Below are 11,129 nucleotides of genomic sequence, written 5' to 3'. Positions count from 1 at the left end.
GAAACCCCCAGCGGAGGTGCAGAGCCGGGGTGAGTCCTGACGTCCGAGACTTGGAGGACCCAACCCCCGGAGCGCGTTCCGTTAGTTTCCAGAGCTTTTTCAAACTTTGCCTTCCAAGTGCAGGAGTTCCTTGGTCTTTGCAAGACCCGCAGGCGTCCGCAGTGGTGCAGAGAGAGGTGCAAGGGGCGCGCCCAAGGTCGCAGGCTGCCTGGCTGCGCGCTTAGTCGGGCCCCCGGGCGCCAGGCGCGGGGCGGGCTCTGGGCGGGCGGCCGGGGCGGGGACTGCAGAGCAGGCTGCGCTGCGCGGTACCCACTGCCGGCCTCCGCGCTACCCGGCTGCAGCGCGCGAGTCACATGGAGGCTCCTGAGGAGCCCGCGCCAGTGCGCGGAGGCCCGGAGGCCACCCTTGAGGTCCATGGGTCGCGCTGCCTGCGGCTGTCCGCCTTCCGAGAAGAGCTGCGGGCGCTCTTGGTCCTGGCTGGCCCCGCGGTGAGTAAGGTGGCCTCGGTGGCAGGCCGGTACCGGCGGGCTGGGGACCTGGTGATTTCTGCCTCCGCGGGTGATTTTGGCGGGGTTTGGGGACCGAGCGAGCTGTCCGTCGGCGGGCTCCGGGGAGCATCGTGCCAGGAGCCGGGCGGGCACCCCAGCTCCTCTGCCTGCGTCCCGGCCGCTTTCCGCTCCGCACCACCCGACTGAGGGCCCCGCGGGGCACTGCGGGAACGGCTGGTACGCGCCCGGGCGCACGTTGGCTCGGAGAGGCCGGCGGCTCCAGCCTCCTGCGCCAGGAGACACCGGAGAGCTGGGACCTTTGCGCCTAACGGGGCTCTACCAGGTCCAGGCTGCATTTGCATCCGGGGGTGCCTTCTCTGGGAGCTGATTCCGGCCAATAAAGCGCAAGTTGCCTGAACTTCAAAACACAAGGGAACTTGTTTCTTTGAAAAGTAGCGGTAAAAAGTTCGGGAGCTCTGCGATCTAAATAATCCCGAGGCACGGAGGAGGGGGTGCGTGGTCTGTCGTGGACTCAGAGCTGCGAAATGATTTCTTCAGAATTCAGTCAACCTCTACCGAGGAAACCAGAGGCATCCTGTACCACCCCCTCCCCGCCAGTAATTATGTATGTGAAAGAAAAAAGGGGTTTTAATGTGGTTCTTTGTGGGGTCGAGGTGTTCTTATCTGTGGGATTCTTTTCTTTTTAATCATTAGGTTAGGGCTGTTTCTGCCTTGTCTCCTAAAAAATAATGTGGTTTTTAAAACCACAAAAACACAATCCTATCCACGTTCTCCTGCCAGCTTGGGTGGTTTTCAAACCGAGAGGGTAGGACGCGGCACAAGAAGCAACTGGTAGGCACTTAAGGCGTGAATAAGCTTTTGACTTTGAAGCCCACATTCTGCACTTGCGCGGGCTGAGGGGGGCCGCTGTGCCCCTGGAGTGGGGGCTCGGTAGTTTGTGGGATATTGTGGCACCCGCTGTAGTGTGCAGGACAGCAAGAGTAATGCCGAGGTCAAAGCCATGGAATAAGATCCATCAGCCATGCTTTCTCACAGACCAGAAAGAACTCATGATTTGGGGCCGGGCGCAGTGGTTCACGCCTGTAATCCCAGCACTTTGGGAGGCTGAGGCAGATGGATCACTTGAGGTCAGGAGTTCGAGACCAGCCTGGCCAATATGGTGAAACTCCGTCTCTAGTAAAAATACAAAAATTAGCCAGACGTGGTGGCGGGCGCCTGTAGTGCCAGCTACTCCAGAGGCTAAGGCACGAGAATCGCTTGAACCTGGGAAGTGGAGGTTACAGTGAGCCAGGATGGTGCCACTGCACTCCAGCCTGAACAACAGAGTAAGACTTGGTCTCAAAAAACAAAACAAAACAAAACAAAAACACCTCATGGCTGGGCGTGGTGGCTCACGTCTGTAATCCCAGCACTTTGGGAGGCCAAGGCAGGCGGATCACGAGGTCAAGAGATTGAGACCATCCTGGCCAACCTGGTGAAACCCCGTCTATACTAAAAATACAAAAAATAAAAATAAAAATTAGCTGGGCATGGTGGCAGGCGCCTGTAATTACAGCTACTTGGGAGGCTGAGGCAGGAGAATCGCTTGAACCCGGGAGGCGGAGGTTGCAGTGAGCCCAGATCGCGCCATTGCACTCCAGCCTGGGCAAAAAAACACCTCAGGATTTGGAATCTCAAGACCTGGGGCTGCGTGCCCTGCTTTGACCTCCGAAAGTAAGTCAGGAAGCAGCTGTGCAGATTGAAACAGCCTCTTAACCTCTTCTGGTCTCTGCATATTCATTTGTAAAATGGAGATAATAATCATGTCTTGGCTCAACACTCCCTCACAGAGCTGCTGTGAGAAGGGGCTTTCTGAGGCTATTATTGTTTTATTATTTTTTTTTTTTTTTGAGACAGGGTCTTGATCTGTCGGCCAGGCTGGAGTGCAGTGGTGTGATCACAGCTCACTGCAGCCTCAACTTCTGGAGTAGCGGAGATTACAGGCACACACCACCATGCCTGGCTAATTTTTGTATTTTGGGTTAGAGATAGGGTCTCCCTGTGTTGCCCATTGCTTGAATTCCTGGGCTAAAGCAATCCTCCTGCCTCGGCCTCCCAAGAGCTGGGATTATAAGCATAAGCCACCTTGCCCAGCCTGTTATTGCTTTAATAGTATAGCAATAATAATAATAATAATAATAACAGGGCAGGTTTCTGAAATCCAGCCCTCCCAGTAGCCTGATCCCCTTGATGTGGGGGACCTCTCCAGGTCTCCAGGGATGAGCACTAGACTGACATGCTGGGGACCTCACCTTTTCTCTTTGTATGTACATACATGTATACCATTGTGTTTATTACAAATGTCATGCATATTTACTGTAGAAAAAAATAGAAAACCAAGACCAACAAAAGGAAAAAACCCTCTGAAATCTCACCGCTGAGAGGTAATTTGGGAGCTTTCCTTCTAGTCCTTTTTGTGTGTGTGTGTGTCTCTGCTTTGTGAAAATGTGATTGTAGAGTTTTGCTACCTGCTTAGTCTCTCATGAAGTGTATGTGGACCGGCCTGGGTCTGTCTCCCATCTCTAATCCCATCTGCTGTAAAGTTTTCTGTTTACTAAAGGGCATGGGATAAGGAGAGACCACCCCCTTCTTTTCCCATGCTCATTGTCCAATACTTTCTTCTCCAAGTGTCCAGCATAACATGAGGAAGATGCCCTGTCTGGCTCTCCTCTCTGTAATTTTCTCTCTCATTTGCCATCTCCCTTCCAGACCTCTCAAGTTAACCCTGACCCTTGAGGTCTCACTGGGCTTTAAATGAGGGCTTTGTAAAGAGAGTAACCCATAACACAATGGAAATGTGAGCCGAATGGTGCTTATTTCTCAAAAGATGCGTCCATTTTATCCTGGAGAAAGCTTGAGGAAGACTGGATTTGCAAGGGAGGGAACGTGCAGATACCTGGCCTCAGGTACTCCAGCTGTGCCTCCTCTTGGTCATCAGCCTCTCATCACCTGGCTGAATCAAAACAGCAAAAGTTCTGAAAAGTAACCCCAAAGATGGACCCCCGGGCACTGCCCGGGATGTAACAGAGATGGGATAGCCCAGGCCCCAGCTCAGGGAAATGTTTCCACTTGTGTGGGAAGGAGCTGGCGGACCTTCTAGGGTTACAGGGCAGAAATATCAGAGAAGGCAGGCAGGTTGAGGGGGGTGAGATGGGGGATCTGGAGGGAACTGCTTTACCTGGGACACACAAAGGAAAAAATGCAGGCTGATCTTTTGAATTGTATCCTGAAGGCAATGGGGAAGATATTGATCAGGAAGTGGTTACTGACACCAGATTCTGCAAGGGAAGCCTGGTCAGAGACAGACAGGCCTAGGCCCGAGGAGGGGAAGACCTACAGGGAAGGTGGTTCCTTCCGTTCAAAGGGTGAGAGGAAGTAGTCAAAGATGGCAGGAGCTGGACAGAGGAAAGCCGGGTGAGGTCCAGCCCCCATGCCTCTACTCCCCGTTCCCTCCTCCAATCCGTCCTCACCAAGGCCTTTGGCTTTAGCTCCTTAAATACCTCTCAGAGGGATCCACTTTTTCGTATCTCCGCTCTCATGCTCCAAATGGAGCCACCAAGTCCTTTTCAAACGCACATCTGAGCTTGTGCCTCCTGCTCAGAACCCTTTCCTTGGTTCTGCAAAGCCCTCTATGTCCTGGCCCTGGCCAGGCCTCCAGTCTCATCTCTCATCCCTATCTCCTGGTTACACCCTCCACCCAGCCTCCTTTCAGTGCCTCAGCCTGGAAAGTCCTCCCCGACAGACAAGTCTCTGGCACCTGACTATTTGACATTGACTTGTTCATCATGCAGGTTTCAGCCCCACTTCATTTCCCCCAGAAACCTTCTCTGAATTCTCTGCTGCACCCCACAGCTCGTCATGCAAATGTCTTGAGCTGTGTTATTTATTGCGTTTTGAACATCTTTCCCTATTCCACAGATGGTCCTTGGCTTACGATGGGGTTATACGCACTGAAAATATCATTAAGTCAAAATGCCTCTGAAGGATGAGATCACGGATTGCGAGAGTCCTGACTTGCGTGGGACGCATGCTACCCCATGCTGGCCAATTATCTTCAGTTCCATTGCAAGAGTAATAGCTGCCTTCTTTTCCCCAGAAGCAGGAGGCACAGATGGCCATTTTGTAGTTATGATGGGATGCAAAAACGCAAAACAAAATACCCAAAAAATGCTGGCAACACAGTCCACTGTAGAGTGTCAGCTGCCTGCTCTCGTGATGGCAGGGCTGATGGGCAGCTGTGGCCCACTGCCCTGACAGGCACTGCAAGTCTGAGACTACACATCACTATCCCGGGAAAAGATCAATATCCCAAATTCCAAGTACAGTTTCTACTGAATGTACATTGCTTTTGCACCATTGCAAAGCTGAAAAATTGTAAGTCAGGACCATCTGTACTGTGGGTCCCGTGGGGCAGGAATGGAGTAATGTGTCTAACTCACACCTGTTCCCCCAGGGCTGGGATGTACTTTGTGCTCCAAAGACAGTGGCCGTATGTAACCATCTGAGTTGAGAGTCAGGTGGCTGGGCTAGTTGGGAAACCTCCTGGGCTGTGCTTCCTCACATGTAAAAGAAGGGGGGCTGTCCCAGGTGACCTCTCAGCTTCTTTCCAGTGAGTGAACTTTCAGCAATCATGGGAAGGGGTAGGAGAGGCTGTCTGGAGGTGCCTGGCCCTGGAGAGCAACTTCTAAAGCTGCCAGGCGCTGAAGGTCTTTATCTGACTGCCAAGTTTGCTTATTGTTGTCTGGCCAAAATCTGAGCAGGGTCACTGTGACAAGAAGGGATGGAAGCACGGTCAGTCTGGAAGTTTCTTTGTTTGAAGCAGGGTCTCGCTGTGTCACGCAGGCTGGAATGCAGTGGTGAGCTGAGCTCAAGTGATCCTTCCTGCTTCAGCCTCCTGAGTGGCTGGAATTGCAGGTGCATGCCACCACGCATGCTATTTTTGGTATTTTCTGTAGAGACGGGGTCTCTACAAAATGTTGCCTGGGCTGGTCTTGAACTCCTGGGCTCAAGCAGTCCTCTTGCCTCAGCCTCCCCAAGTGCTGCGATTGCAGGCATAAGCCACCGTGCCCGGCCCAGTCTGGCAATTTCTGTCATCCATTCAGCTCTGTCCAAGCCACTGCCAGTTCAGGCTGTTCTTCAGACAGCAGCTGCTGAGACATCTAGTGGAACAGGCCTTTGTCCAGAATTGGTTCATTCCCCGGGCACAGAAATATGCTCTATGACAGCACAGTCCCAGAGGGTCTGGAGCACTCTCAAAGTGTGGCCCTGGACCACATGCATCTTGCCTGGTGTGTATGAGGGAGCATGGGGATATACTGAAATGAAGATTCCTCAGCCCCAGGGAACTCCTGGGTCTTTTTTTTTTTTGAGATGGAGTCTCTCTCTGTCACCCAGGCTGGAGTGTAGCGGCTTGATCTCCGCTCACTGCAACCTCTGCCCCCTGGGTTCAAACGATTCTCCTGCCTCAGCCTCCCGAGTAGCTGGGATTACAGGTGTGCACCACTGCACCCAGCTAATTTTTTGTATTTTTAGTAGGGATGGGGCTTCACCATGTTGGCCAGACTGGTCTCGAACTTCTGACCTCAGGTGATCTACCTGCCTCGGCCTCCCAAAGTGTTGAGATTACAAGGCGTGAGCCACTGCCTGGCCTAACCTCCTGGGTCTTGCGATGGGCCAGGGCAAAGGCTCCCAGGTGGCCCTTATGTACATGATCCACAGTCTATGGCCAAGTGTTCACCCAAAGGGCTTGAAACCAGGATCTGAGAAGAGGTTAGTAAATCTGGACTCAAGCCAAGATCCCTGGCACGGACTTTCAGGATGGGCTGACTGCATGAGGCTGCCCGACTCAGGCAGTCGGAGTACAGGGTTGTTGCCGTAACCCTGGCAGAGCTGCGGCAGCTCTCAAAAAAACTATTTTTGCTGGCATTGACATTGAAGATGCATCTCACATGGATTAGTCTAACTCAGCTCGACTTCCTGGCCTTTTGTATCCGAGACATCTAATGATTCCCTTGGACTGGCCCCCACCCAAGTGAGAAAGATGCTCAAGGCAGTGCAATTTGTGATGGTAAGATCTGGGCAGCACTCCAAAGGCCGGGCAGTAGGGGAGACCGAGCACACTTCCATGTGAAGCCATGAAAAACAGCTCACAGGTGGCCCGCAGGGAGGCAGGGAACTGTGGAGTGTAAACGTGATGTTCCGTGGGAAAGGAGAAGACAGATTCTGTGAACACATCCGTTTGTTACAGATGATGTGCAAAAGCTTAAAGCACAGTGAACTGAACAGATTTGGAAGTGATGCCGAGTTTACAAATAAAAGGGACCCTGTGGCCTTTAAAGATACATGAATTCACAATTTAAAGAGACACCAAGCTCCACCCAGTGAAACCACAGGGGACATCTGTAAGGGTGGTGACAACGCCCAAATCGTGTGGCACCAGTACAGGCCTACTGGGCATCCATTGGCTCTAGGTTTAGATTCTACAGCGTCTGGTTCTTCATGTCAGCCTTTTTTATTGACACCTCCACCCCACCCCCTTTTTATTCCCATCTTCTGTCTTATTTTGGCTTACGCAGAACATTGCAAAAGCGCTCCTCACGTTCAGTAGCAGGGGGACTGTAGCGATTAAATTCACATTAGGCTTCTGTGGTAGTGAGAGAAGTGCCTGGATCATGTAGGAGTTCGTACAAGAAAGATACTTCTACAACAGACACACACACACACACACCCCTAGGGTCAGGAACAGGCTGTGCATGCTCTGAAGGTCTGGGCCCATCACAGGAGTTGAAAACAGTCTCTCCCGGGATGTGGATTCTAGGGAAGAAAAGAGGGAGATCATTGGAACCATTATGGCTCAGGGGCCTGATGAGGTCCTGACGTAGCAATTTTGGGGTGGCTGCAGAGCTGGCAGATGGGCTGTGTGTGAGCCTGGTGGAGGTCAGCTCTAGAGCCTAAGTCATTGGAGCCCTAAAAGAGGGACCTTTCTGTGGGCTCAGCACAGAGAACTCTGTTCTCCTTGAGGGTGGTGAGAGGCGGCCTTGTGGCTAGACCAGCGGCAGCATCACCAACTCTGGGGTATCAGCTTCAGTGAGGGCCCCATGGGGCAGATGCAGGCAGTGGCGGCAGCAGCAAATCCTTACGCACCCATTCTCTCCTAGGGAGCAGGGGCCAGGTGAACTCCCCATTTTGGGCCGTGTAGCCTGCCAGGGGAGAGGGGCTTCCTTCCCCAAGAGAGATACTGGACTGCCTGGGTCTAGTGGGTGGGGGGCAGGAGGTGATTTTAAGTTAACCTCCAGAAATAAGCTCATTATCCAATCATGCAGTGAAAGCACTGTGGAGCAATTCACAGAATTGCCCACTGGAATTTCAAGGAAGAATGGTTCAATATTCCAGAATTTGCCCTCACATCTGAGGCTTCCTAGAATGCAAGGCGTTCAGCAGGCCTGTAATGTTTCACCCTGAGAGTCCGGATCCCGCTGGGACTCCAAGTGGACGATCTCATCGCTACCTCCAGCTCCTCCTATGTCTACGGACTTCCTTGCTGGAATGTGTTCTTGTTGTTGAAGGCTGTATTCTCTCCAGTCCTCACTAGGAATCTTGGATAACAAGGGGGTTATCCCAGAAGGCAGCCTCTGCAGATTGCAGAGGAAATTTAGTGTGATCTATGGCTTGAGAAACTGAACTGAAAAACCGGAAAGGCAGGCTGGGCGCAGTGGCTCACGCCTGTAATCCCAGCACTTTGGGAGGCCGAGGCAGGCAGATCACGAGGTCAGGAGTTTGAGACCAGCCTGACCAACATGCTGAAACCCCGTCCCTACTAAAAATACAAAAATTAGGTGGGTGTGGTGGCGCCTGCCTGTAATCTCAGCTACTCAGGAGGCTGAGGCAGGAGAATTGCTTGAACCCGGGAGGCGGAGGTTGCAGTGAGCCAAGATCGCGCCACTGCACTCCAGCCCGGGTGACAGTGTGAGACTCTGTCTCAAAAAAAAGAAAAGCTGAAAAGGCTGGGAAGTTCTCAAAAAAGTGATTCTGACCCAGTGGTTGCAAAGAAATGTTTTAATATTTCAAGAAGCCTCCCATCCCTAGCCCCAGAAATTGTACATTTGCCTGTGAAAGGTGGCAGAGGCTCACTGAAGTTGTATTTCTTTACTTCTGACTGGATTTGTTGGGTCGGGGTCACACTTGGGGCCCCAGGCTTCCCTGCAATGGTGGGCACTCACCTCCCTTCCTGTTCCCCTCTCTTCCCAGTTCTTGGTTCAGCTGATGGTGTTCCTGATCAGCTTCATAAGCTCCGTGTTCTGTGGCCACCTGGGCAAGCTGGAGCTGGATGCAGTCACGCTGGCAATCGCGGTACGTGTGGGCTTTCTGGCAGGTTTACCAACACTGTCTGTGTTTGCCTTCTGCTGCTACTATAACAAATCATCAAAATGTAGTGGCTGAAACCTACACAGACTTATTCTCTCACAGTGCTGGAGTGCAGAAGTCTGAAGTGGGTTTCATGGCCTAAAATCAAGGTGCTGCAACTTTAATTCCCCTTTGCTGTGTAACCTTGCAGATTCCTAGGTTCTGGGGATTGGGATGGGGACATCTGGGGGGGCATTATCCTGTCTATCACATCTTCTCATTTATTTTATTTTTTTTATTTTGTTTTTTTTTTTTGAGATGAAGTCTCGTGCTGTTACCCAGGCTGGAGTGCAATGGTGCGATCTCGGCTCACTGCAACCTCCGCCTCCCAGGTTCAAGCGATTCTCCTGCCTCAGACTCCTGAGTAGCTGGGGTTACAGGCATGCGCCACCACACTTGGTTAATATTTGTATTTTTAGTAGAGATGGGGTTTCACCATGTTGCCCAGGCTGGTCTCAAACTCCTGAGTTCAAGCAATCCACCTGCCTTGGCCTCCGAAAGTGCTGGGATTACAGGGATGAGCCACCGTGCCCAGCCTCACATCATCTTATTTCTTTTCTTTTTTTTTTTTTTTCAGATGGAGTCTTGCTCCGTCACCCAGGCTGGAGTGCAGTGGTGGAATCTCGGCTCACTGCAACCTCCGATTCCTGGGTTCAAGCAATTCTCCTGTCTCAGCCTCCTGAGTAGCTGGTACTACAGGTGCCTGCCACCATGTCTGGCTAATTTTTGTATTTTTAGTAGAGACGGGGTTTCACCATGTTGGTCAGGCTGGTCTTGAACTCTTGACCTCAGGTGATCCACCTGCCTCGGCCTCCCAAAGTGCTGGGATTACAGGTGTGAGCCACTGCGCCCGGCCTACATCATCTTATTTCTAATCCATGGAACTCGTTCCCACTCTTGGTCCCACAGTTGGGGGAGGGGAATAGTAAAAGGGGAGTTCAGTCTGACTTCCTCAGAGGAACTGACTCCCCCCATGCCCACTCCTCAGTTGTCTGTCTTACTGAGAGTCCTAATCTAGAAATGGGTCTGGAAGGTAAAAATCTAGATCTTTGTGTCCAAACTTAAAATCGGGAGGAACCGCAAATCCTCTCTGTATAATAGATGCAAACCCCCAAAACCAGAGACATGTCATCAATCTCAGCCAGGAATTGTCAGCTGGCCATGTAAGAACAAAGGGTTTGGTTTGTCTAGTTGGGTTGTTTCTAGAAAAGCGGATTCAGTGGCTCTCGGGCAGGTGCATGTTCCCCTTTCCTCCTGCCCTGACGGAGACACAATTTCACTTGATCTGCCTGGTCTCGCCAGGCATTTGAGTTTGCTATCCATGAACTATGCGAAATGTCTGGGAACTAGTCACCAAGTATATGTGGAACTAGCTATGAGTATATATGGCTTATTTTATTTTATTTAATTATTTATTTTGAGGTGGAGTCTCGCTCTGTCGCCCGGTCTGGAGTGCAGTGGTGCCATCTTGGCTCACTGCAAACTCCACCTCTCGGGTTCAAACGATTCTTCAGCCTCAGCCTGGGATTACAGGCACATGCCACCACACCCAGCTAATTTTTTGTATTTTTAGTAGAGATGGGGTTTCACCATGTTGGTCAGGTGGGTCTTGAACTCCTGACCTCGTGATCCGCCCTCCTCGGCTTCCTGAAGTGCTGGGATTACAGGCGTGAGCCACTGCATCCAGCATGGCTTATTTTATTTTGGCTTTAGCGGGCAACATGGACAATCCCAGGCTTAATTATCCATTTTGTTTTTAAGTATTGTATTTGCAATAGAGGAGAAGACAGAAATGCACTTAGCAAGCCTCAGCAGATTCTCTTTGGCCAAGGAATTATAGGATGTGGCCAAGGACTTATCAAAGTCAGTGCTTCCAGGCTGGGTGCAGTTTGGGCTGTTGTCCACAGGTTCCCTGCTGTAGAATCAAGTAGAGGTACCAGGTTCCAGATGGGGAGTGCATCAGACATCCTGTGATACCACTCCCTGGTTTGGGGGGCACTGCTCTAGGCTCTTCGAAACTTCAGGGTTTGCTGCTGACTCTGGTGAAGGCGAGCACACCTGGAAAGCCTCTGGCACTAGTCCGGACTTCAGACCGCCTCTGCACTCCCAGTGCCCCCCAGGGTACGGATGCAGGCCATGCTAGGTCTCCAGCAGGCGGACTTTTCTGTGTTACTGTGC

At 51.7% G+C, this 11,129-nt stretch overlaps 1 protein-coding gene across 6 annotated transcripts in view; it reads left to right on the top strand.

The window, feature by feature from the left end:
- Nucleotides 1-258: 258 nt before the first annotated feature.
- LOC101129411 (multidrug and toxin extrusion protein 1) overlaps nucleotides 259-11,129 on the top strand; it is a 44,815-nt gene continuing 33,944 nt past the window's right edge. For 3 of the 6 annotated variants that reach the window (XM_055385952.2, XM_055385953.2, XM_019028504.4), the window contains exons 1-2: nucleotides 291-488; nucleotides 8,796-8,897. In XM_055385952.2, the coding sequence (XP_055241927.1) occupies nucleotides 354-488; nucleotides 8,796-8,897 (237 nt within the window). In that variant the 5' untranslated portion in view covers nucleotides 291-353. Of the gene's footprint in view, nucleotides 489-8,795; nucleotides 8,898-11,129 lie in introns of all 6 variants that reach the window. The other 3 variants (XM_019028502.4, XM_019028505.3, XM_019028507.3) reach the window with 3 other exon arrangements.

The sequence above is a fragment of the Gorilla gorilla genome, chromosome 4, assembly GCF_029281585.2.
Source record: "Gorilla gorilla gorilla isolate KB3781 chromosome 4, NHGRI_mGorGor1-v2.1_pri, whole genome shotgun sequence".
Taxonomy (NCBI): Eukaryota; Metazoa; Chordata; class Mammalia; order Primates; family Hominidae; genus Gorilla; species Gorilla gorilla.
This window is presented reverse-complemented; position numbering and strand designations above follow the sequence as displayed.